Here is a 25,740-nt window from a genome sequence, read left to right as displayed (position 1 = left end):
TGATGCTAATCACATTTCACAGGTGCCCACTAGAGGGAGGTTTTGTGTACATGAAATACTACAATTTAAAAAATGGTGCAAAGAAAAAAAAAAAACGCACACACACATATATGTTGTTCCAAGTAAAAATGTAATTGAGACAAATGTTAAAATAACTTTAAATGTGTTAAATTGAATAAATATATACAAGAAGGATGTGATATTGCAGATTACACATCTGAGTGAAAAACTGATGTTTCCCACCTAGTAATAAAATAAAAAAATCTGAAGACTGTGTACAAATATTTACTATAATAATAACCCTAAAACCACTGAAACATGGGTCCCTGAGCCTGTGGGTGTCACTGGTCTATAAACTCACAATGACATAAGCAAAATGATGAAAACGGTCATGACACGCTTAATGAAAAATAAATAGAATCTCACAACTTGTGAAAATACAGACGTAGAGGGTGTAAAGGGGAAATGACATCAGACGGGGAGTTTTGTTTTCTATATTCTGCTGATTTATGTCCTTCAAATCTATCCGCACCCCCCTGACGTCTCCATTGGTCATAATCTAGAGGCATTGCCAAAGTGTCTGCATTGTGAGAGTGATGGTATTTCCTAAATATCTTGCTTTTATGGCTATTAAATGAGTTGGCTGGGAGATATATCAGTGGCTCTGTCATTTTATGTAACTATCTTCATATTAGAGGCATTTACAAACCCTTCTTTGATAGATTTGTGGTGATTTTTTAAATGTTTTTGTTGTACACAATTATATCATAAGTCAAAACTTTTTTTTTTTTCCTATCTTGAGTGTAGTACAGAATGTTGGGAATGGTTAAAACCCCCTTCGGGTTTTTTTTTAGCCACCTGTGTTCCATTGGGGAGATGTCCATACACTTCCTATCCTGTAGTCACAACAGGAAATGAAAGGAAAATCTCTTTAAAGTTAAAGCAGCCCCCTCCTAAGTAGTTGTCACAGCAAATGGTGTCCCCATTGGAAGATTTCCCTTTGCATCCTGTTCTGGTGACAACTGTAAGAGTTGTAATATCCCATCACTTTCTACCCCAGTGGTCAGGAGGGTAGAGAGAGAGAATCTCCCCAGCAGGCACACAGGCAGCAATAAAATCCTGTTAGATGTTCTAACTCCTCCAGCTTTTATCAGAAAAAAAAAGTGCTTGGGATACATGTATACCTAAATAGTAGAGCCCTATTGACTGCTATGGGCAGGGCCATGGATAAGGGGGTACTACCAATCTTCCTGTACTGGGCACAGGCAGCTGAGTGAATCAGATGTGGGCTGGGAGGGCGATCGGCACAGCAGGGGGGCAATCACTGGAACCGATCCCCTGTATGGATCTGTCTGCAGCAGCTGAAAGCTGGCTTCTTCTCCTCTCCCTCCCGCTTTCAGCAGCTGCAGGGGGAAAAAAACAGTGGATGGATTCCAGTAATGGAATCCCTCCCACATCCATCACCCTCCCTGTGCATGATGCAATTCCCTCTTTTGCCCAGGCCGTACTGTGCGCCCCCTGCAGTGCTTCTCTCCTCCTCCCCACCGGCAGCTTCAAACACACAGTAGGATCCTTCAGGATGGAGTGTGGGGGAAGCGTCCAGTAAATGTCATCTTTACCAGCCCCTTCCTTTCCTGAATGAACACAATGAGTGATCGGTAACAATCACTCGCTATGTTCATTCATAACTGAAGTCTAGGAAATTGTTTTTTTTTGGATGGGGGGGGGGGAAGAGGGGTCCTGTCATGTTGGCTGTATGGGGCCCCGTGGTTTCTAACAGCAGCCTTGGCTATGGGGGATCATTTACCTAGTTTACCAACTGGGAGAAGGACCCCATAGACTTCTGTGCAGCTGTACTGGTCAGAGGATTTATGGTGTGGGATGTAAGCAATCCCAGAGGCTGCAGCTTGTCAGGTCAAGGTGTAGGTATGCATCTGGAGAAAGGGGGTGAAATCTATTAGGTCAGCTCAGAGGGCAAAATGGATGATTGCACTTTCTCTGAAATTAGACTTATCCTTTAAAGGGTTAGTGATACTTGTGGTGCCGCTGAAAGCCGGGAAATCCATGTGGCAATCCCAGAGAGTAAGCCATATTTATACAAGGAGACCTCCGCTCTCATGATCAGCTCTGTGTAACCAAAAGATATGGAGCAGCCTCAGCCTAGATGTCTCCGCCAAACCACGAACACTGGCGCGTTTCATCCAGCCCACCGGAGCTTAGTCATACCCCGATGACTGAGCTCTAGTAGGTGGGATGAAGCACATCAGAGGCGTGGTTTGGCTGAGACCTGTCGGCTGAGGCCGCTCCATATCTTTTGGTTACACAGTGCTGGTCAGGTCCCCTTATATAAACATGGCTTATCCTTTTAAAGAGATTTTTCAATTTCTGCAAGGTGGGAAATTCTCTATGTAGCCAGTGACAAATATTGAGGGGAATTTTCTCAGCTGATTTGCCTCATTAAATAAATTAGTCTAACCCAGCTCCCATCTCCCCTGAACTATAATACCCTAGCTAACTACTCACTAATCTCTAACTGATCCAAGCCCTGAATTCCTGTTTACTTCTCCTTGGCATAAATCCCTAGATTTCGGCCATGCCTGCGCAGTAAGCCCTTATAGACCTGTATGGGGCTGTCCTAGGTGATGAGGCTGCATCTGAGGTTAGAGGAGTTTCATGTAAGCGTACAATTATCTTATTAAAATGATCTCTCTTCATTTTCTTAGGAATAAGAAGTCCTTTTTCTTTCTATCTTCTCTATCCTTCTCATATTCTCATACCTGGTTATCGTATCGGTCTTCCTTACACATGGTTAAAATACCAGATCCAGTCATTTCTGCACAGTGCCTGGAAGAATGTAATACAGGTTATCCTATAGGGAGGCCTAAAAGGAAAGAGAAGGAATAAACAGAGGGAAGTATTTTGTGATGTTAAATTGGTTATAAACCCTTCCATATACACAGTGAAGTGACTGTCCTCAGGTTCTCTACATCAGTTCAAAGTGGAAAATTTATACAACATTTCCAAGCTTTCAGAAAGCCGGGATTGGAGAGCTGAAGGTTCATTCTGCAGAGCTCAGTGAGATCTGATTGGAGGGAAGGGACACCCCCTCCTTCACACAGGAACAGAGCTGAGACTGTCAATCACAGTTGACACAGCTCCCTCCCCTGCCACCTTTTTTTCTCTTAGTGTCATGAAAACTTGTCAGAAGTGACTCCTGTTGATAGCAGGGGAAGGAGGCAGTAGACCGAAATCTCACTTAACTGCAGAGCTCAGTGAGATCTGATTGGAGGGAAGGGACACCCCCTCCTTCACACAGGAACAGAGCTGAAACTGTCAATTACAGTTGACACAGCTCCCTCCCCTGCCACCTTTTTTTCTCTTGGTGTCATGAAAACTTGTCAGAAGTGACTCCTGTTGATAGCAGAGGAAGGAGGCAGCAGACAGAAATCTCACTTAACCAAGATAAATACACATTATAGCGGGATATGCTTTGTTCATCTTTCATGTCTGAGGTTCACAACCACTTAAAGACAGAATTCATCACTTTCAGATGTGTTTTGTATTGTGCATCTAAAGGTACGCCAGCAATTTCGTTTTTTCATTTACCCTCTGTCTGCTGATGACCTGATGTGACAAAAGTAAATTTGTAACTCGTTGGCCGTTGAATCCTAAATGATACAAAAACCTCAAGACACCCGCCGGTAGAAAGGAAAAAGGGAGGATGTTCTTGCAAATTTAATCAGTTAGCTTATGTTCTGTTTAAACGTGTTTCTTTTCTATTAAGTGGTCCAATAGATACAATTGTATTTTTTTGGGGGGGGGGAGTTCTTTATAAAAAGCCAGTTCATCTGGGGCTTACATTTCTGGAATTTGTCTTTTATTTAAAGCACGTTTGCTGGCTTTGGAGATATACTCACGTGTTCACGGGTATATAAATGTTTTCAAATATTTTGCTTTTAAAATAAATCTGCAATGCTAGCAAAACCGTTTAAATATGTTTTTTTAACATACCTAAGTAAAGGTGGGCACAGAGCATTATAAAAGGGGTTTTCAGTCCAGCATACTTTGCCACCAGGAAGGTCAAGGGTGCAGTGATTTTGTGTGTGGTTCCCTCAAGGTGCCAAGGGGATTAGCACCATACTACATTGACTTCACTATGGAGTTCACACACGCATGCTTAACTCTAACATCTGGGGTGGGCTGGAGTGCTTGACCTCAGATCTCCTATTCATGCTGCATCATTAAGTGGGTGGGTTTTTTTTTTGTTTTTTTGGGGGTTTTTTTTTGCTTCAACTTTTAAGACTTTAAACATAAGGTGTAGCATTGTCTGAGGAGGAATAGTGTCAGATAACCAGCGCTCTGGGTAGAAATGGTTTCTTCTTTAAAAAAAAGCTCATTTATGGCAGAGCTAAACTGTATCTGAGCACCACAACAAAATGTGCTGTTTAATGAATTTTTTTCATGTTTAATATTCAAAGCAAACTTATTTTCCTGAGAAATCACTTTGAAAAATACCCCCCCCCCCCCCCCCAGTATTGCTAGCTGCAGCCATCTTGAGAAAGGGCAGGTAATTCATGTAGCATTTACGTCCTGGTATCCATCTGCACTTAGCTCAGGCAGGAGGGTGTGCTTAGCTGAGACAGACCCTTCTCTGCTCCAGTCTCCTGGGATGTATGACATCATTTGCCTAGGCCAGAAACCAGGAAAAACTGAAGAAAAGTTGGTTTATCTATTTACAAATGCTAGCAGCATAAGGATTAGAAATAGTCAATGTTGATTGATGGAGTGAAGTTCTGCTTTAATCAGATAATTTTGTGGTTGCATGAACTGTAGCAGTGCTTAACTATCTTGTTCAGGTCTAGATGTGTTCAAAAAGATTCTCCCCTTATTTAGCAAAATATGTTCAATTACTTGCTGGCCTTAAAGTGTCAATAAACCCACAAGAATAAAATCTGTCTGTATATGCAGTAATACATCCATGTCATACTCTGGTACCTAAGGGGTTAATCCTCAGCTTTGTGTTAAAAACCTTATTGATCCTGCCAGCCTCTGATCCTCCCCTTTTCACTGGGCCCAGTTCATCTGCCGATTCTACAGAGCTGTGTTGGCAAGCAATGGGCATGCTCTTTTTTTTCTGTGTTTTCCTACAGGACATTTCCTCTGTGATTGGAGCTTTGTAGGTCATATGACTATGACATCATACTTGTGAAAGTATATGCAGATGATGAATGACAGCCCACATCCAAATACACAGTGGGTGGTATAGTAAGAGTTTAACATGGATGTGTAGCTCCGCCCACACCTTTGTTGCAGAATCGTAACAAAGCTTAGATTTCAAATAGTACTTGTATGATCATTTTATACAAGGATATAATGTTAAATCTATATTTTTCTACTGTATGATATCCCCGAGCACTTGGGTTTGCATTCGATATGAATCACGCAACCACTGCATTCAGCTAATGGCATACCGGTACTTAGCAATGTGAACTACACAAACATGAATAGCATACAGTACATGGCAAAGCAATATAAAGGTTTAATGGGTTATGTGTTTAATTACACTTTAATCTGTTTACTGTGCCCAATGCTGTGGATGCCTATAAATCACAACCCCCTTTGAGTGCCATCAGCTGGCGATTTGTGCAACTAGTGGCTCCCAGTCCCCGCTGGCACTGACCTCCCAGGTCCCCAGTGACAATTGGGAACCTCTCTGGTTCCTGATAATGTGGCCAGCTCTGGAATAGTAGTCGCATGCAGCCTGGAGGAGCAGATGAACACTGCCACGTTTAGGCTACAGGGAAATCTGCAGTGCCATCTATTTAAAGCTGAACTTTAGGAAACATCCAAATTTACGTTTGCATTTGGGCTCCCCCTGTGCTGCAAGGGTTAAATGCTTATTTTGTCCAGGGTACCCTTAAAAAGACATCTTACTTACTTTATGCATTGTGACAGCGCTTTTGTTAGTGAAGCACCATGAATGCTACTATACTATACTACAGTGTTGTCCAGCAAACTTGGTGAGCAAAGGATTAGTCAGTATTGCCAGTAGGCTCCCTGCAGCTGACCTTTTTTCCGTTACTGATTTTTCTCTTTCTCTCTTTGGAGTCTGCCATCTTGGTAGAGGGCTTTGTTTTCTCATGTCATTGCTGTCCTCCAGATTACTGCTGATCTGATGACTTGTGAAAGATTATTCAAGAAGTGACAGGACAGGTAAATGAAGCAAAGATCCACAGAATGAATGAAGCAGAAGTAGAGATTCCCTTCCATTGCTGCAGGTCCTCAGGTACAGCTTTCTCTCCGGAAAGGAAAACCGTGAGCAGTACTGTAGTGGCATCTCCAAATCTGGGTGATTCATGTCCACAATGGCCTAAATCTCACACTGCAGATACTGTATATGTCCATGAGGGTAAGGAACAGGAGTGCCTAGGCACAGAGTGTGTACTGCTTTTTTTTTTTTTATAGAGGAATTCAAGAAAAGGTTTATTTTTCAGGGTACTGTTTAGGCACAATTAACATTTTTATATAGTCCCTATATCTTTGTATACAGGTCCACAGGGGCATTTGCACATTCTGTATAATGAATTTTCTTTATCCAGAATTTTATTGATCAATTTTATCTTATGCAGGTCTTCTGCCGCAGCTGCTTGGAGTGGCTCCTGAAAAAGCCATTAAACTTACTGTAAGTGAAATGTTTGCACCATCATGTTTTTTTCAATATATGACTCTAAATCCTTCATATTTTTTTTTTCGTTCTGTTATCTTGAACACCATCTTTGTTTTCCCTCCTCTTGTATTTCATGTTTCATACTATTGCCTATAAAATGCTGAGGTTACTGAGATCGTTTAGTATGTATAGTAGGCCTGTCTTAGCCTGTTTTCACACTTGTGTGTTTCCTGCACCGCGGATGCAGTGCAGCTTACCCGCATGTTTGGATTGGGCTAGCTGCTCTTTCCCATAGTTATATTGTGTCCACATGTTTGGTGCGCTTTCTGGAAGTGCACCAAAACTCATGAATGCTGCATCTTTAGTGCGCTTCCAGAAAGTGTACCAAACACACACCAGGACATAATATAAGTCTACGGGCAAGCTGCGGTATGGGAAAACACATCACGGCAGTGTGAAAGCAGGCTTAAGCTCACCATGCACGTTACAATCGAACTGTACAATCTGCTTTAGATCTACCAAGAACTGTGTAGAACAATTGCCTATTTGATTGGATACAAGTTGATTGAAAAGTATAGTTAGGTACTTATAACATAGGTTTGGTAAATCTAAAGGAGATTGTAAAATCAAAAATTGTGTATGCTGATCTTTATTGCTTTACAAATTATTTAATAAACTGTATATCTTGCTTTGTCTGTCTTTTGTGTGTGGAACCCTTTTTCCTCCTTGCAGATGTATTAATATTGAGTTGTATTTGTATTTCAGGTGAATGATTTTGTACGTGATAAATTTACGACTAAGGATGGTTCCATTCCTTTTGTAGCTGAAATTCTTGCGGGTGGATGTGTAAGTTTAAGCTGTTTTACTAAATTCACTTAGGAAAAAAGAAAAAGCATGGAGACAGTCACTTAGTACAGGCAAATTTATTTATTTTTTTCATCAGTGGACAGATTTTAGAGTATACAGAAAGACTTTTGTAGCGTGTGTGTATATTATTTATTTATATACTTATTATATACACACACACACATACATCTCAATAAATTAGAATATCAAAAAGTTCATTTATTTCAGCATTTCAATTCAAAAAGTGAAACTCATATGTTATATAGATTCATTACACACACTATATATTTCAAGCATTTCTTTCTTTTAATTTTGACTATTATGGCTTACAGCTTTTGAAAAGCCAAAATTCAGTATCTCAGAAAATTATATTACATAAGATCAATAAAAAAAAAAAAGATTTTTAATACAGAAATGTTGGCTTACTGAAAAGTATGCCCATGTACAGTATAGTATGCACTCAATACTTGTTTGGGGCTCCTTTTGCATGAGTTACTATATCAATGTAGAGTGGCATGCAGGCAAATCAGCCTGTAGCACTGCTGAGGGGTTATGGAAGACCAGGTTCGTTTGATAGCAGCCTTCAGCTTGTTTGCATTGTTGGCTCTGGTTTCTCTCATCTTCCTCTTGACAATAACTCGCAGATTCTCTATGAGATTTAAGTTAGGCGATTTGCTGCCCAATCATGCACAATGATACCATGATCATTAAACCAGATATTGGTACTTTTGAAAGTGTGGACAGGTGCCAAGTCCTGCTGGAAAATGAAGTCAGCATCTCCATAAAGCTGTTCAGCAGAGGGAAGCATGAAGTGCTCTAGAATTTCCCGGTAGAGAGCTGCGCTGACTTTGGACTTGATAAAACACAGTGGACCAACACCAGCAGATGACATGGCTCCCCAAATCATCACGGACTATGGAAATTTTACACTTTACCTCATGCAACTTGGATTCTGTGCCTCTCGACTCTTCCTCCAGACTCTGGGACCATGATTTCCAAATTAAATGCAAAATTTCACTGAGCAACAGTCCAGTCGTTTTTCTCCTTAGCCCAGGTGAGATGTTTCTGATGTTGTCTTTGGTTCAGGAGTGGCTTGACACAAGGAATGCGACAGTTGTAGCCCATGTCCTGGATACATCTGTGTGTGGTGGCTCTTGAAACACTGACACCAGCAATATTCCACTCCTGTGAATCTCCCCCAAATCCTTGAATGTCCTTTGCTTCACAATCCTCTCAAGGCTGCGGTTGTTATTCCTGTTGCTTGTGCACCTTTTTCTACCACACTTTTTCCTACCACACTTTTTCCTTCCACTCAACTTTCCATTATTATGCTTGGATACAGCACTCTGTGAACAGCCAGCTTCTTTAGCAATGACCTTTTGTGACTTACCCTTCTTGCGAAGATGTCAATGACTGTCTTCTGGACAACTGTCAAGTCAACAGTCTTCCCTATGATTGTGTAACCTACGGAACCAGACTGAGACCGTTTAATGGCTCAGGAAACCTTTTACAGGTGTTTTATGTTAATTAGCTTATTAGAGTGTGACACCATGAGCTTACAATATTCAACTTTTTCTACAATATTCTCATTTTCCAAGATACTGAATTTTCGAGCTGTAAGCCATAATCCTCATAATTGAAATATATCACTCTGTGTGTAATAAATCTATATAATGTGTGTATTTATTTGTGTATATATACACACACACACTCTCACTCTCACACTCTCTCTCTCTCTCTCTCTCACACACAGAAGTTGAATCCACCTCTCACATTTTTGTAAATATTTTATTCTATCTTTTCATGTGACAACACTGAAGAAATGACACTTTGCTACAATGTGACGTAGTGAGTGTACAGCTTGTATAACATGGAAATTTGCTGTCCCCTCAAAATAACTCAGCACACAGCCATTAATGTCTAAACCGCTGGCAACAAAAGTGAGTCTATCCCTAAGTGACAATGTCCAAATCGGGCCCAAAGTGTCAATATTTTGTGTGGCTGCCATTATTTTCCAGCACTGCCGTAACCCTCTTGGGCATGAAGTTCACCAGAGCTTCACAGGTTGCCACTGGAGTCCTCTTCCCCTCCTCTATGACCACATCACGGAGCTGGTGGATGTTGGAGACCTTGCGCTCCTACACCTTCCGTCTTGAGTATGCCCCTCAGATGCTTAATAGGGTTTAGGTCTGGAGACCAGCTTGGCCAGTCCATCACCATTACCCTCAGCTTCTTTAGCAAGGAAGTGGAGGTGTGTTTGGGGTCGTTATGTTGGAATACTGCCCTGTGGCCCAGTCTGTGAAGGGAGGGGATCATGCTCTGCTTCAGTATGTAACAGTACATGTTGGCATTCATGGTTCCCTCAGTGAACTGTAGCTCCCTAGTGCCGGCAGCACTCATGCAGCCCCAGACAATGACACTCCCACCACCACTACTGCTTGAAGCCTGGGTGTTCTTCATTCCATGAGATTTTGCTACTACAGTGTGTTAAAGTGCGTTTTCATGGATTTCCAGGCCCTCAAATGTGCTCTGCACTCATTTAATCCTATGGAAGGTTAGTGTGGAGTGCGAGCTTGTGGACGCCTGTTGCAGATTTCCCCACATCCTGTTTCTTGATGCAGATTTCACCAGAATGTTGAATGAGGGGAAATCTCTTTAATGGAAGCCTAGATATCAGTTGGGTACGACAGAGATTCCAAACCTTCCCTGTTGAACTATTTTTAATCCTTAAGCCGCTAGCATTAGGAAAAGGATAGGATGGTATATTTACTTATTTTAATTATCTTCAGTTGCTTCCTGGTTTCTGGCTTTGGCCAAATGATATCATACATCCCTGGAGTCTTCATTGGCATTTTTTCTCCATTGGGAGGAGGGGCTTTCTCAACCAAGCACACTCTCCTGCCTGCATGCCTGAGCTAAGGACAGATTCCTTGGAAGTAAATGCTGCATGATTCACCTGTCCTTACTCAAGATGATCACAGCCAGAAAGACTAGGGGATGTTTATTTTATTTATTTTTATTTCAGGTACTTGTATGTTGCTGTCAATTTACACAGCGCTTTACATATATATTGTACATTCACATCAGTCCCTAACCCTCAAGGGGCATATAATCTAAGGTCCCTAACTTACATACACATACTAGGGCCAATGTAGACAGGATCCAATTAACCTACCAGCATGTCTTTTGGAGTGTGGGAGGAAACCAGAGTGCTCGGAGGAAACCCACGCAGACACAGGGAGAACATGCAAACTCCAGGCAGGTGGTGCCATGGCTTTGATTAGAACCCATGATCCTAGTACTGCTAGGCGAAAGGGCTAACCATTTTAAAGTAATTTCTCAGTAAAATAAAGGATGGATGGATGGGTGAGTTTGTTTTGAATGTTAAAAATGAACGAAATGTCGTTTTCCGTTTTGTGGTGCTCAGACACAGTTAAGTTCTGCTTTAAGAGATGAAAGCTGGTCACGCTTGTTAGTCTTATTGCACAACCTCTTCTAGATCTGCCAACTAGTGTGTGTAGAACAAGGGCCTGTTGGATTGTTTAGGTAGGCCCTCAAAGAGCTTTAATGAAGTGGTAAGGTCTATGGCCAGTTTACGTTGTATTAAAGTGGTTCCAAAGGCCAAAGGTTCTTTACCTTAATCGCTTCTATGTGTAGCTCCCAACCAGCCCCCTTTTTATACTTTTTTTATTATTATTAATAAAAAAAAAATTCTGACAATATAAATAAAAAAGATAGTGAGCGCTCCTATTTTGGCAGCAGCTAAAACACCAAAGGTACCAAAAAAGCCTCAAGGTAAATGACAGAAGATGGGTGTAGCGCTATGGTAAAGTAATGCAAAATGACATAAACAAATAGAAATATGCCATAAAATCTTAATAGGTATAATGTGAAATGTCCGTATATATAAAGTTCAATTAAAATACATTTTCAAAAGGTGAAAACCAGCAGCAGATGAACTTGTGACATCCGTTAGTAGTGAAAATGCACACTCACCGGAAGCTCATTCGAAATGTGCATATAATGTAAGCCGTGAAGGTATCAATAGGTGGACAGGATAATCCGGTGAACTTTTCCTCTATGGTGTAGTCATCAAGTTGGAAGGATTAAGGTATCTGCTGAATCCAGAGGTCCCAGAGGTTTATCATTTCTATACAATACCCTGTGACCTATGTTATTGTGTATACAAATAAATTTGCTTACATACTACACTATGGGCACCTGTTTTTTGGCTCCTTTATGGAGCTATTAGCTTACAGGTTACCCTACTGTCACTACACCACCAGAGGAAAAGGAGCCCTGTACTCAGGTTGAGCACCTATATCCATCCTTAAGGGGGCCTCTGGATTCAGCGGATACCTTAATCCTTCCAACTTGATGACTACACCATAGAGGAAAGTTCACTGGATTATCCTGTCCATAGCAAGCGGCTTGCTAAGGAGGGCACTCAGCATGGAGGAGGAGCACCATCGGGGGACCAGTGAAGGAGGATCACGGCTGCTCTGTGCAAAACCATTACAGAGCAGGTAAGTCTACCATGTTTGTTGAGTTTTTTTTTTTTTTTATTATGATATATTTTTACCCTTACAATCACTTTAACCACTTGCCTACAGGACACTTATACCCCCTTCCTGCCCAGGCCAATTTCCAGCTTTCAGCGCTGTTGCACTTTGAATGACAATTGCGCGGTCATGCAACACTGTACCCATATGAAATTTTTATCTTTTTTTTGTGATAAAGCTTTATTTTGGTGGTATTTGATCACCTCTGGGTTTTTTATTTTTTCTTCAACAAACCAAAAACCACTGAAAATTTTGAAAAAAAAAATGTTTTTTCTTAGTTTTTGTTATAAAATTTTGTAAAGTGATTTTTCTTCTTCACTGATGTGCGCTAATGAGGCTGCACTGATGGACACTGATAGGTGGCACTGATGAGGCACTGGTAGGTGGCACTGATGGGCATTGACAGGCATCACTGAAAGGCAGCACTTATATAGGGCACTGATAGGCGGCACTGACTGGCACTGTTAGGCTGGACTGATGGGCACTGATGCACACTGATAGGCTGCACTGACTGGCAGCACTGATAGGTGGCACTGACTGGCATTGATAGGTGGCACTGACTGGCACTGATGGGTGACAATGAAAGGCAGCTCAGGCACTGATGTGTGGCATTGATGTGGCACTGATGGGCACTGAAATGTGGCACTGGCAGGTGGCATGGATGAGCACTGAGAGCTGGCATTGATGGACACTGACAGGTGGCATTGCTGGGGCTACACAGATCATCAAGGCACACTGATCATCAGTGCCATGATGATCTGTGTACATGTCCCCTCCGAGGAATGCCGATCACCGGCTCATCTCTCCTTTCGAGCTGTCAGCATGACAGCTTTTAAGGAGAGAAATGCTGATAATCAGCATTTCCCTGTTTACATTTGATCAGCTGTGATTGGACACAGCTGATCACATGACCGAGCCAACATCTTCGGCTTTTTGTGGATCGGTGATCCGCTGTGTCCGAGGGACACAGCGCACCGCCGATCGCCGCGATCCAGGAGCCGCGCATGCACGGTTAGAATGGGAGGACGTCATATGACGTCCTCCCAGAACGAGAGAACCGCCTTGCATCCGTCATATTACTATATGGTGGGCAAGAGGCGGTTAAGAAAAGCGTAATACGGCACTTGACACGCCAATAGAAATATTGAATTCGTAATAAGATCTTTGCAAATGACCAGAATCTTATGGTGAAGTGTTTTCAGAAAATGTACATAAGAGGATAGGGTTAAACGTATTTTTCCTTCCAAGTGTTTTCTAGTAAACGTCTGTAGGGCAGCAGAGTCGTGGAGCTGGAAGTGCAGAACTCAGACAATTTGTGCTCATAGAGGTCACATGACCTCCTGTTGAAAGATCAATGCTCCTCATTCTTTGAGAGAGATTCCAATAATCTGCTGGTCTCTGATCTCTCATGTCTGACCACAGACAGCTGACTTCCTGCCTTCCACTTTCCCTGATAGCTCCCAGTTTCAGCCAGTAGAGGCAGACTGTTCCTTTTGTTACCTCAGTTGACTCAGACTCTTCTAATGCTCGTGAGCCGCTGGCTGGACAAAAAGCTGCGGGGACATCCTGCCTATCTACTTTTCTCACAAGATGTCATGTGCAGGTAGACTTTGCTGTCAGGACGTTGTGTTTGATCATTGACCTGTCCCCAGATTCCAGGTAGTGTCCCTTGTTCTGTAACCCTCTGAGAGTTCCTGGAAACACAAGGAAAAAAGCTGCCCTTTGATTACTCTGCCTTTTTATTTGTAACTTTAAAGCAAAAATGCAATAAAGCGCTACTGAGTTCACACAAATAACATTGCACCTCTTTATCTGATCTGCTACAAAGTACAAAGAGGTGGGCAGCTTTCGGAGTAGAGTTAGTTAATATTTGAGGGGTTTTTTTTGTTTTTTTTAGCTCATAGTTTAAAATCAACATTAACTTCTTTTTAATGGAATTTACCTAAAAACCTGTTTTATATTGTTGGTATACAAATGTGTTTTTTGATCTTGTAGTGATAGGGCCATGTAATTCTTTTATAAAACTATCATAAAGGTTGCCATGACTTTCCACCCCTGAAAATGAGTTTACCCAACTTGTTATTTTTAAAATATATGCAAAAAATGCAACAAGTACAAAAAAGAACTGCCAGAAATCTAATGTGTTCCTAAGGCTGGCCATACATGGATTGAAATTTGGCTGGTTCAGCAGGGACCAGCCACATTTCTTGTTCTGTAATATTATTGGCTTAATGAAAATAAGAGCCCTTGGAGCCAATACAAAAAAAAAGCGTAACAAATGAATTTGCATACACTGTGTTAAAAAGTGCACACTGGGATAGAATTTGACCCATAAGAAGGTAAAGCAGCCAAACAAGAGAAAAGAAATAACATTGTGTCGGGTCCTGGAGTCTCAAACATTAATAAGCAAAAAACACCATTTATGCATACGGAAGAAAGCAGGTAGAACTACAGGGTGAGATGGAGGACCTGTAGAAGGATGGTCATCCAAGCTAAAGGATCTGTAGAAGGATGGTCATCCAAGGAATAAAGAGAGGCAGAAAGAAATAGGTGGGAGGAAATGGGGGACTGTAGTGTTGGGATAGAAACGTTTATAGGAGCAACAAGGATTCAAGGTCCCCATCAGTGCTCATATTTCTGGACTTTATCCAGGACGACTGCTTCAACTTTAGCATGGACCATTGCCCAAGAGGGAACAGACACATATCTATCCATGTGTGGCTACTGTGGATCAACAGCAGTTGATCTGCTGACCGACTGCTGTTCAATTGCCCTCTCCATATATTCTTGCTCAATCAGTGCTGCAGGCAATACTGATCTGTATATTCTTACTCTGGAGAAATCTCCCCACTGTCCGAATAAAATGACACCAGAGGGGAAGATTTCCACATGGAATATGTGGAAGGGGGGATCTGGCCTGTTTGTTTGTTTTTTGTTTTTTTTCATTCATCCCAGTTGAGCAAAAAAATAACTGTCCACATGTATGGCCTGCTTAACTTCCTTTTTGGCTGTACAACCCTGCCTACTACTTCATTCTGTACTACAGAACTCCTCTCATGCCCACTCCTCTCTGTTCCTACCCACATGCATACACTTATTTCTTTCCCAGCACAGCAAGACTGCTGCTTTACAGACTGTCTGCACACTATGGGGTTGATTTACGCAAGGAAAATAGACTGTGGACTTTGCAAGGGCATTTGCTCCAGAGCTTCGTAAATGAGGAAAAGCTCTGCTGACTTCCGTCATCCAATCGTGCAAACAAAAATACTGAATTTTATTCTTTTGCTTGCATGTGATTGGGTATTCTTTGCAAAGTGAAGTTTCACCGCATTTGCAAAACTCGGGCACACGTCACACAGTGCGGTGAAACTGCACATGCAAAGTGCACAGTCTATTTTATCTTTAGCATCTTCTCCCCGCACTAGCTTTCACTATTATAATAAAAATGCGTCCCTACGGGGCTCCACCTGCCTGCCCGGCCGTGTCATCCATTCACAGAAATTTGTGAATGAGAAACTACAAATATTGACTGCCTTTGCAGGTCTCAATGAACTACCATGACGCTGTAGTAGTTAACTGATTCTTCTGGTCAGTGTATATCTTCCTGACTGTAGGAGGTATGAGCAGAGAGATGCACTTACAAGTCTACAGGAGTCGTGTATGGCATCAGCAGATTGCGGGTGCAATGCTTTCCAGGTTCAGAGTAAAAATAATAATGAATGCACATTTTTTCACCTTACATCTTTAGTTATGTGTTATTCGTCACCAGCGGCAGCTCAGGTTACCTGTATCTGAGCTGTATCTGAGCTCCTGTCTCCACCAGTCTAATACAACAGTTAGGATAGGTCTTAGAATTTTTTTTCTGTTTTATTTTCGTGCACTTTGGGTTCCCTCTGGTGCTGGTTACATAATCAAATGCCAGTGGATTTCTTCTAAAGGGGCTGTTCACAGTTCAGGAAAGTGCTGATTGACCTGCCCTGTCTATACACGAGTCTCTCTAATGGCTTCAGCACTAATCATGTGAACAGTTCTCCATCTGTTTGGTCATATGACAGCCGTTTGAGGGAGCCTAATGAAGTGACTCCTCAGGAGAAGTAAGATTTTGCAGTCAGGATGGGGATTGGGATTTGCAATTTTAGTGCATTAAACACTTATAGGCGCTATTTATATCAATGCGTATGCAGTGCATTGTAGACATACAGATGTAAACACAGCCTTGTGAAATGTCAGTCTATAGATCGCATTCTAAGCAAAGGCACTGATTTGGAGTGAATAGATGTGTCACTTTCAGAATGTCACTGGTTTCATGTGAAAGGATAGGCTGCAGTCTCAGTGATGTCACAGGTCTAGAGTGCCTTCTAGAATAGGCTGCCTTCTAATCAGGGGCGGACCAACAACTCATGGGGACCCTGGTCAATAGGGGATCATGGGGCCCCTGCGTCCTTGCCCACACTCAAAAAAAGCCTATAAAAAGGTACCAGGGGCATTTCAGTGGGCTCCCTACTGACCCCAGGCCCTTGGGCAGTGCCCGAGATCTCAAATGGTCAGTCCGCCCCTGCTTCTAATTGATCCCATGCATTGCTATGTAATGGATAGGCTGCTATCTTCGTTATTTGTCACTAGTTAATCAATAGGCTTCATTCTCGGCTATCTCGAAGGTTTTTGCAAAATCTTTGTGTCTTAACACTATTCTTCTAAAGCTTCCACAGTATCTGTGTCGCTTTAGCCCTCTTCACCTTGCTTTCCAGTGAACGGGTAGGCTACATTCTCATTGATGTTAATGGTCTCTAGTGAACGGATAAGCTGCGTTCAGTGATATCACTGGTCTATAGTGAGTGGATAGACTACATCCTCAGTGATGCCACCAGTGTTTAGTCAAAGTAGGAGCTTCATTCTCAGTAATATTACCAGTAGTTGAAGCATAACCTACGTATTCAATGACATTACTGGTCCCATATAAATGAATAGGCTGCTTATTGACCATCTCTGCTGAGTTCATGGACATTAAAATAAAACTGATCAATAACTTCTTACCTTTACGATTACATAACACTGTTCAACAAATTTTTATTTTTTGCCAGTTTTGGAAACAAAAGGATCCATTTCTTAATGAATTTCACATTCTGAGTTCAAATATAACAATGAAATTTGTCAATTGGCTCTAGTTTTTCTGTAAACGGAAAGTTTTCTACTATAGGCGTAATGACTACATAATGCACAATAATTATATAGATAGATGTCTTTCCACAAATATAAAGCAAGTGATATTGACTACATAACAAAGCCTAAATGGCATAATATATTGCATAGGATTACCAAGAAAAATTATAGCCATAAGCTAAGTTGAATCATTTTAATACTTAGGATTCTCACTAGTTTTGTCTTCAGTTTGTGTCGGTTTTGCTTCTCTTGTATTCAAGGAAAGGGCTATCTCTTACAACTGCACGCGACTACACGCTTCAGGTTCTTCCTCACTTGACTCAACCACGAAGGATTCTGGTGCTTTAGGAATTGGTAGCCCCTCTCCATGAGGAACTGGACGTATTGCCGATGGAATATTTGGATAGTGCACAGATAACTTTTTCTTCTTATTTAGCCCTTTTACAATTGGAGGCACCATACAAAAGTAACAATTACTAACATGATCTGTTGGCTCTCTCCAAATCATTGGCACAGCGAAAGGCATAGATGCCTTTTTTCCATTCAACCATTGCTCCAGTGCCGTCCCACAAGAATTGCAGCATACATGTGGTGCCCAGCTCTTGTCCTGGTCTCCTATCTTGCAGCCAAAATACAAGTTGTAGGCTTTCTTAATCATTCCTGTTATCCTCCTTTTTTGTGAGATAAAAGTTATTTCATCGCAGATATAGCAGAAATTATCTGCTTTATTCACACAAGTTCGAGGCATTACTGAGTAGCCTATATAAGCATAAAACGAAATGTAAAGACGCTGTCGAACTACAATCAGCTACAGATACTGCAGACTTTATGCAGTGAAGTGATGCAATTAAAGGCTAATATTGCATCATCTCAGTATACATGCAATTTTCTATTGGTCACCAGTATCAATTGCGCAATATGCAGCTGAAGTTGCATCATAATTTTGAATGGCTTACGTCATTAGATGGGTGAATATATCATGGAAACTAGAGCCAATCAACATTTTTTTAGGGTCATTTTTGTTTTCAGCACCCCAAAATTATGTAAGATTAGCTAATTTTATGCCCAAAACTTTTTACCTGTTGAACAGTGTAATTGAAAATCCTGTGTTAGTGTTTGAATTCTCATTGATATATACGAAGTGCTATGATCACTTTTTAAGGAGAGTAAAAACAGTTGCTGGTGCAGGTAAGGATTCTCTTAATAAACACTGCTGGTTTAATAATCTCCAAAACGACATCCAAACAGTCATTTGTTAATCATTTAGTTGCCATGCACCCTTTTCCTATAATTGGTATGATCCATGCCAACCTCCTGATCTGTGCCACTTTTGTAAAACCTTTGTGTCCATCGCTGTGCTTCTAAAGCTTTCATAGGATCTGTGTCACATAAGCCCGCTCCACTTTGCTTTCCAGTCAAGCGTCACCAGGCGATGACTCTGAAGACCCCAGGGAGTTCACCTTGCTTGGTAATTACTGGGAATTAGCACGCATGGATAATTTTGTCCACTTCTCTATTGTGCGATTTTTCTGTTTGTAAATCTGATTCCTCTTTTTAAAAACGTGAACCTCTGTGCTCTGTGACCCTGCTTCAGCTAACAGCTTTTTAGCTGCTTTTATTGCATTAAGTCAACGCGGTGATTGTGTCTGGTCTTTGTAGAACATACAAAACAACACTTTAACACTGGAAGGTCAGTGCTGAGGAGGGAGACCAGAGGTTTGTGGCGTGACAGTGAAAGATATCATCATTAGTCTTTAAATTATATTTCATTTTGTAAAAACGTAACTTAGAGGGCCAGAAAGTTGGCTTTACTGCTTGTTGTTTTGACCCATTGATTGAAATATTATTTTGAACCAAGCTAATGAATTGTATTTTAACGTATAGCTCTAAAGGCAAATTTTTTTTTAATTTTAGTTTTGGATAGAGTGGAGAGGGATTAGAACACCTATTAGGTGTTTATTGCTGTCTGTGTCACCGTCAAGGAATTTCAACCTATTTGTCCTGTTTATCATTAGCATTGAAAGTAAAAAAAAATCTCAAATTTTGGGTTGTCCCCAGAAAAGTAGCAGAGGGGAAATTGTCCGAGGACACTAGTTCTGGTGACCTGGAGGTCCCCAAGAAATTCCCTTAATTTCCACGGATTTTCTCCCACTTCCTGTTTGGCAGTAGGACAAGAAGTGAAATCTCTGCAATGGGACACAGATGGCTAAAAAAAAAATCTGAAAGGGTTTAAATACCTCCCTTGCTCTTCAAAATTAAAAAAAAAAAAAGTATAGCTCTACTTTAAGCTCTCCTCAAGATGTTGTCCTAACCTTGAGCTTACAAGCAAAATATCAAGATTATAAGGAGGTTTCCATGTGAATGAATGCAATGTATGGTTTAATTAAAAACAAAAAAGATGGCTTATAATGAGTAGCTGTAAAACTATAACATTTACGTTATCACCTTTCATTGCTAAACTAGCACCTTTCTATTATCGGCCACTCCCACTGGCTGTCCGTTTACCCTCCATTTCTCAAACGGAGCAAAAAGTTGAAGTTCTGTCTTCCAAGGTGCAGCTCTCGTGCCAAGGATTAGGAATGGTCACAGGCTGGCAATTAGAACATGCAGATTATTTTTTAAAAAAGCTTTTCCTTCACCCACAGAAGGAAGGTTATGCATTTTCTGTAACCACCAAAGCAGATCTAGTCCCAGTTAGTAAAATTTTATATAAGATTTAATAAGTGAATGTAATTTCAAAGGTTTTTTTAATCATAAATCACAAGACACGTGTGATGATCGCGGCGTCGGATCCCAGCCCTTCTCACCAAACTCGTGACCAAAGGACTAGCCAATCTAAAACCGCACTGTCACGTGAGTAACAATGCCACGCCCAGCTGCACCCTGCACAACGATATTCCAGCTAATGAACCACAATCGATGTACCTGCAGCCTGAGCGCGATTGTTACTGAGTCAGGTTAATTAAGCAATTAACCCTTCACACTGCCACCACCTCCTTTTTTTTACAGAGAAAGAGGAAACTCTGCAATATCAGCAATAACGCTATGATGTTTGAATAATCGTCGATATACTACTGTCACAGCAGGCAGCAATATACCGAAGTTTAAAACACATACACAGTAGCGCTTTTCATAGGCAGGGGTTCTGAGTTTCCATTAAAGAGCTTTAGAAACAGTTCAACACTTTCAGAAAGTAAGATTTATTACTAAAAGGTCAAAAGGGTGCAATAAAATTATTTACAGAAAAAGATGTAGCCAATATATATATAAATATACAGAAAACAATAGCACAGCAAAGAGATAAAAGAGAGAAATTTTAGATAAAGTACTTGCCAGTCAGCCTTGGTTTAAGCAGCTTCCAAGTTTCAGAGCCAAAAGGATGCTTTTATCTCCCACTGTTCCGATGTTAAAAAGGGAGATTCTTCAACTTCCTTCAACTCAGCTTAGCTTAGCTTTTTCTAGCAACTCCACAGGGTGTCTCCCTGGAGCAGTAAACCAATCGCCTCCTTTGGGGAGGGAGTTGTAGGTGGAGACCCAAGCTATGAACAAAAACTCTCCTAGCTTATATTATGGTTCATAACTTATTCTTGGTGCATTTAGCAGCCTTGCCACTAGTATAATAACATGCAGACGCATCTGCTGAATGGTTAGATATGAAATATGACATATCTACTTGAATAGTTCAGGAGATATAATTTTCTGCTCTCCTGTATATGTCAGATAGGGGGTGTAATATACCAGGAGACTGGTCTTAAAGTGAGCCGTCCGAATATGGGCTCCATGTTTATGTAATTATGTCCTATTTAAAGATATAAAATTATATGGAAAAGTGAGTTTTTAAATGTAAGTCTGTTTTTACGACCCCTTGGAATGTCTTTTGAAGCTCGGTGAGGGCTCAGTTTATGACCATAACCACTCCAGGTCAGCTTTTCTTCAGTTTTAGTTAGTGTCCTTTAGTGAAGTAATTTTGGCCTTTTCTGAACACCCTTGCTGGGGAACAGAATGGCTACGTCTGCTTTGCCTACAGCCTGAAGGTCAAGAAGGACAAAACCCATACAACACATGCAAGAGTGAGGACAGTCTGTAATGTTGCCTGTCAGGGTACTTTACAGGTCATGGACAGTGGTCTCCTTGTGCAGGAGTCAAAACCTTGTGGGACATGCCCACTGTTCAGGGAGACAGTTGGATTGATGGGTGCATCAGAGCAAGTGGTTGTTTTTCGCATGTGAGTATTGTCTTTACATTATAGCAGTACTGGCAAAATTCTGAAGGTGGAGCAATACGCTATAGTAGTGGTGTTTAAAAGGGGAGGATCAGCACGCAATGACGTCGTCACATGCATCTGTGCAGGCGCCATTTGTTCCGCTCCACTGGCATGAATACATGTGCGATCAGAGGCTACCACAGCATAGATAAAGCTACAGCCCCAGCACGCCATCAGAGCCAGGACACAGCAAGTATTTGGACACTTGGGTATTGGTGTGACTTGCTACTTAAGTGTCTGACTTGGACTGACACTCCTCAACTGACTGGCCCCTGCTTTACAAAGGTATAACTTTCTAGATTCCCTGTGTACTTTATACTGCTGTTCATATTCCATTTCTCTCCGCACCTCTGTAGTTCAGAAGGCAAGCTTTGTAACATGTCACAGAGCAGTGCCTACTGACAAGGCACAGTAAATATGTGTTACAGAATTCAAGGAAGAAAATGTGTGGAGAACTTCACAAAATAAGTTTGCAAACTTCAAGAATGTTCAAATTAAAGGAAGGAGGCTAGAAATGATTTAACATTTGACCATAGATGCGCTTTACGGACCAACAGAGACAAAGGCTACACAGGTGGAACAATCCAGGTTACACCCGGAATAAAGGCTTTACCAAGAAATGATATGTGAAATAGAACACTTAAGGCCAAGATCTGTCCCTTGGTGGTATTTAAAGACACTTCCATACCATATTGTAGAAAAGTCAAAATGTACCCCATGACATACTTTCGGAGATAAAATTGATGAGCCTTGCATCAGGTAAAATAAGCCCTCTATGTAGAATGGCATGCTTTCCTGAAGATATGTTTCTTGCATAGAATTTAGAATCGGAAACATCCCTATCCCTCAGGACTTGGTCTTTAGCAGCCATGAAGCCAAAAACAGTGACCGCAATCAAACCTTTCCATAGTAAGTCTTGCCATTCGTTAAAATCCCACAGCTTGTCTGCAAGGAGATTTACAATTTCCGTATACCATGTTGTTCTTGACCAGGCAGGCATGATCTAGATCAGCAAAATGCCCTCCCTCCTTTTATCCTGAGCAAAAGGGGAAAGAAGTTCCAGTGGAGGGAAGGCACAGATCAGGAAAAACTGATTCCATGGAGTCACTGGGATGTCCACTGCAAATGCCTGAGGATCAAAGTCCGAGACAAAAACCTATCCTGCTTGTTGAATCTGGATGGCAAGAGAATCTGTATTCGGCATCCCCACCACAAAAAAGGTTCTGAACACCTATGAGTGAAGAGCCCATTCCTCTAGATTCAGCAACTGACTGCTACAAAAAAAAAATCCACCTGCCAATTTTCTACGCCAATATACTGACCAAATATTGAGTAAAAAAAAAAGTGCTAAAGTGAAACCGGGCAAAGTGTGCAGCATTAAAGGAAGCTACCATCTTCCCCAGCACCCCTCGTGGAAGCCTAATTCGGGAGACTTTCCAACACCTCAGGGACTCCTGGGTTCAGAGAGAAGAGCATTTTTCCTTTGGAATCAGACTTTTGCCCGTGCTGTGTGAATGATGAAGCATAAAGTTGTGTTGGAACAGAGCTGAATTTTGGATGTTTAGCACCCAACAAAACCTTTCCAAGACCTGTACTTTCATTTTGATATTTGATGTCTGCTTTTGAACCAATTTCTCCCTAAGAAGCAGGTCCCCCACAATAGGGATACATAGGGAGATGTCCTTTTAACCCCAAAACTGCAGCCAACACCTTGGTAAACAGTCTGGTGGCTGTGGACAGGACAAATGGCAATGCCACAGACTGGAAGTGGAGATCTTCTACATATTTCTAATACTGTTGGTGAGGCTACATTCGTTGTAGCTTCCTATCTGCTTGATGTACTACCAGTCATATTCAACCATCCAAAGCTGGCCAGACTGAGAGAAGTGGATGTGGGTAAACTTTTCTTACTTTGATACATTAGACATTCTCTACGTGATAACCAACAGTGGGTGTGTTTGGGGATAGCTCAACTGTAAACAGATGGTTTCCAGATTATTAGGTATTCTTGTACACCGTGGCAGTGCCCAGATGAAAAACCCGAAGTCTTGACACCAAAAGCTGCATTTCCCTTATGAATTTCATGGCATCATTTTCAATGACTGTACACCTGTAATGAAGTTATACTATGTAGCTTTTTAAATCATGAATGCTTGGAGGTTTTGTTCAGATTTTTCTGCCCGATTGACAAATTCATTCTTCTGCATGTATGCAAAATGAACTGGTTCTTTCCAGTGCTGAGCATTGTGGAAAGCACTTTGTAGAATAACGGTGGCATGACCTGTAATTACCGGGCACACTTTATTCCCTTTGAAAGGATTTCTGCTGCAACCAATGAATCTCCCCACCCCCACTTTCCTCCAATGTCATTGATTTATTCAACTTGATATATATCTGAGCACAGTGCCAAAAGAATGCATTCATTCCTTCAGTGCCTTCATTCTTTCATTCTTTTGTTTTGCATTCACTATATCTGGTCTCCCACAGTACACAGAACATGGAAATGCAATCATTTTAGTAAATATAAACTGCTAAATACCTGTGTCCAGGTATTGTCCAGGGTTGGTCAGAGGGTCTGTTCGCATGTAATCACTCAGATGTGTGGTTACGTGTGAACAGCGGTGGCACCTGCCAATATTATGTACAGAGTACAAATGTGTTTTCTGTCCTGAGGATCATACCTGAGAAGTCCGCAAGATGTGAGTGGGCCTGTATGAGTGCATGTTCTTATATACTGTAAGAACTAATATACTGCCTACAATAAATTAAAGAAAGTCTAACTGCGCTTACGAACTGTAAATGAACTATACCAAGAGCTGGAACTACCCCATGGCAGCTCTTTTACATAATGGCAACAACTGACTGCTGGAAGGTATAATAGCATGGTTCAGTAATGGTGCATAGGTATGCAAGTACCATCTTTGTTGCTGATGTTGGTATTTAGCCCCTCCCATCTACCTCCCTGGCCAGTAGTAAAAGACAGGAGGAGTTGATGGTTGCACAATAGATGGCACTGTATGTTGGGAGTTCAGGCACCATAGGTAATTGCAGTCCTATCCTGGAGACAATTGCATATACAGTGCATCCAGAAAGTATTCACAGCACTTATCTTTTGCCACATTTTATGTTACAGCCTTATTTCAAAATGGATTAAATTCATTTTTTACTCAACATTCTACAAACAATATCCCATAATGATAACGCGAAAGAAGTTCGTTTTTGAAATCTTTGCAATTTATTAAAAATAAAACAAAAAACCCCATGTACATAAGTATTCCCAGCCTTTGCTCAATACTTTGTTGAAGCCCCTTTAGCACCAATTACAGCCTCAAGTCGTGTTGAGTATGATGCTACAAGCTTGGCACACCTATTTTTGGGCAATTTATCCCATTCTTCTTTGCAGTACCTCTCAAGCTCCATCAGGATGGATGGGGAGTGTCGGTGCCCAGCCATTTTTAGATCTCTCCAGAGATGTTCAATCAGGTTCAAGTCTAGGCTCTGGCTGGGCCACTCCACAGCATTCACAGAGTTGGCCCGTAGCCACTCCTTTGTTATGTGGGCTGTGTGCTTAGGGTCGTTGTCCTGTTGAAAGATGACCCGTCGGCCCAGTCTAAGGTCCAGAGCACTCTGGAACAGGTTTTCATCAAGGATGTCTCTGTATATTGCTGCATTCATCTTTCCTTCGATCCTGACTAGTCTCCCAGTTCCTGGCGCTGAAAAACATCTTAAAAGCATGAAGCTGCCACCACCATGCTTCACTGTAGGGATGGTATTGGCCAGGTGGTGAGCGGTACCTGCTTTCCTCCAGACATGACAATTGGCATTCAGGCCAAAGAGTTCAATCTTTGTTTCAACAGACCAGAGAGTTTTGTTTCTCATGGTCTTGAGAGTCCCTCAGGTGCCTTTTGGCAAACTCCAGGCGGGGTGGTCATTTGCCTTTTACCGATATTGTTGTTCTTCTGGAAAGTTGTCCTCTCTCCACAGAGAAATGCTGGAGCTCTTTCAGAGTGACCATCAGGTGCTTGGTTACCTCCCTGACTAAGGCCCTTCTCCCTTGATAGCTCATTTTGGCCGGGTGGCCCGCTCTAGTAAGATTCCTGGTGGTTCCAAACTTCTTTTATTTACGGATGATGGAGGCCACTGTGCTCATTGGGACCTTCAATGCTGCAGAAATGTTTCTGTACCCTTCCCCAGATCTATGCCTTGATACAATCCTGTTTCAGAAGTCTGCAGACAATTCC

The 25,740-nt window shown here is 41.6% G+C and overlaps 1 protein-coding gene across 1 annotated transcript in view; it reads left to right on the top strand.

The window, feature by feature from the left end:
- SLC25A13 (solute carrier family 25 member 13) overlaps positions 1-25,740 on the top strand; it is a 247,445-nt gene that overhangs the window by 152,237 nt on the left and 69,468 nt on the right. Inside the window, exons 12-13 of the mRNA XM_089678657.1 lie at positions 6,630-6,682; positions 7,433-7,513. Coding sequence (XP_089534783.1) covers positions 6,630-6,682; positions 7,433-7,513 — 134 coding nt within the window. The remainder of the gene's footprint in view (positions 1-6,629; positions 6,683-7,432; positions 7,514-25,740) is intronic.

Source organism: Staurois parvus, unplaced genomic scaffold (genome assembly GCF_062004578.1).
Source record: "Staurois parvus isolate SC_StPar_1 unplaced genomic scaffold, SC_StPar_1.0 ptg000208l, whole genome shotgun sequence".
In the NCBI taxonomy this organism is placed as follows: Eukaryota; Metazoa; Chordata; class Amphibia; order Anura; family Ranidae; genus Staurois; species Staurois parvus.
The sequence above is the reverse complement of the archived record's forward strand: the minus strand, read 5'-3'. Positions and strand labels throughout refer to the sequence as shown.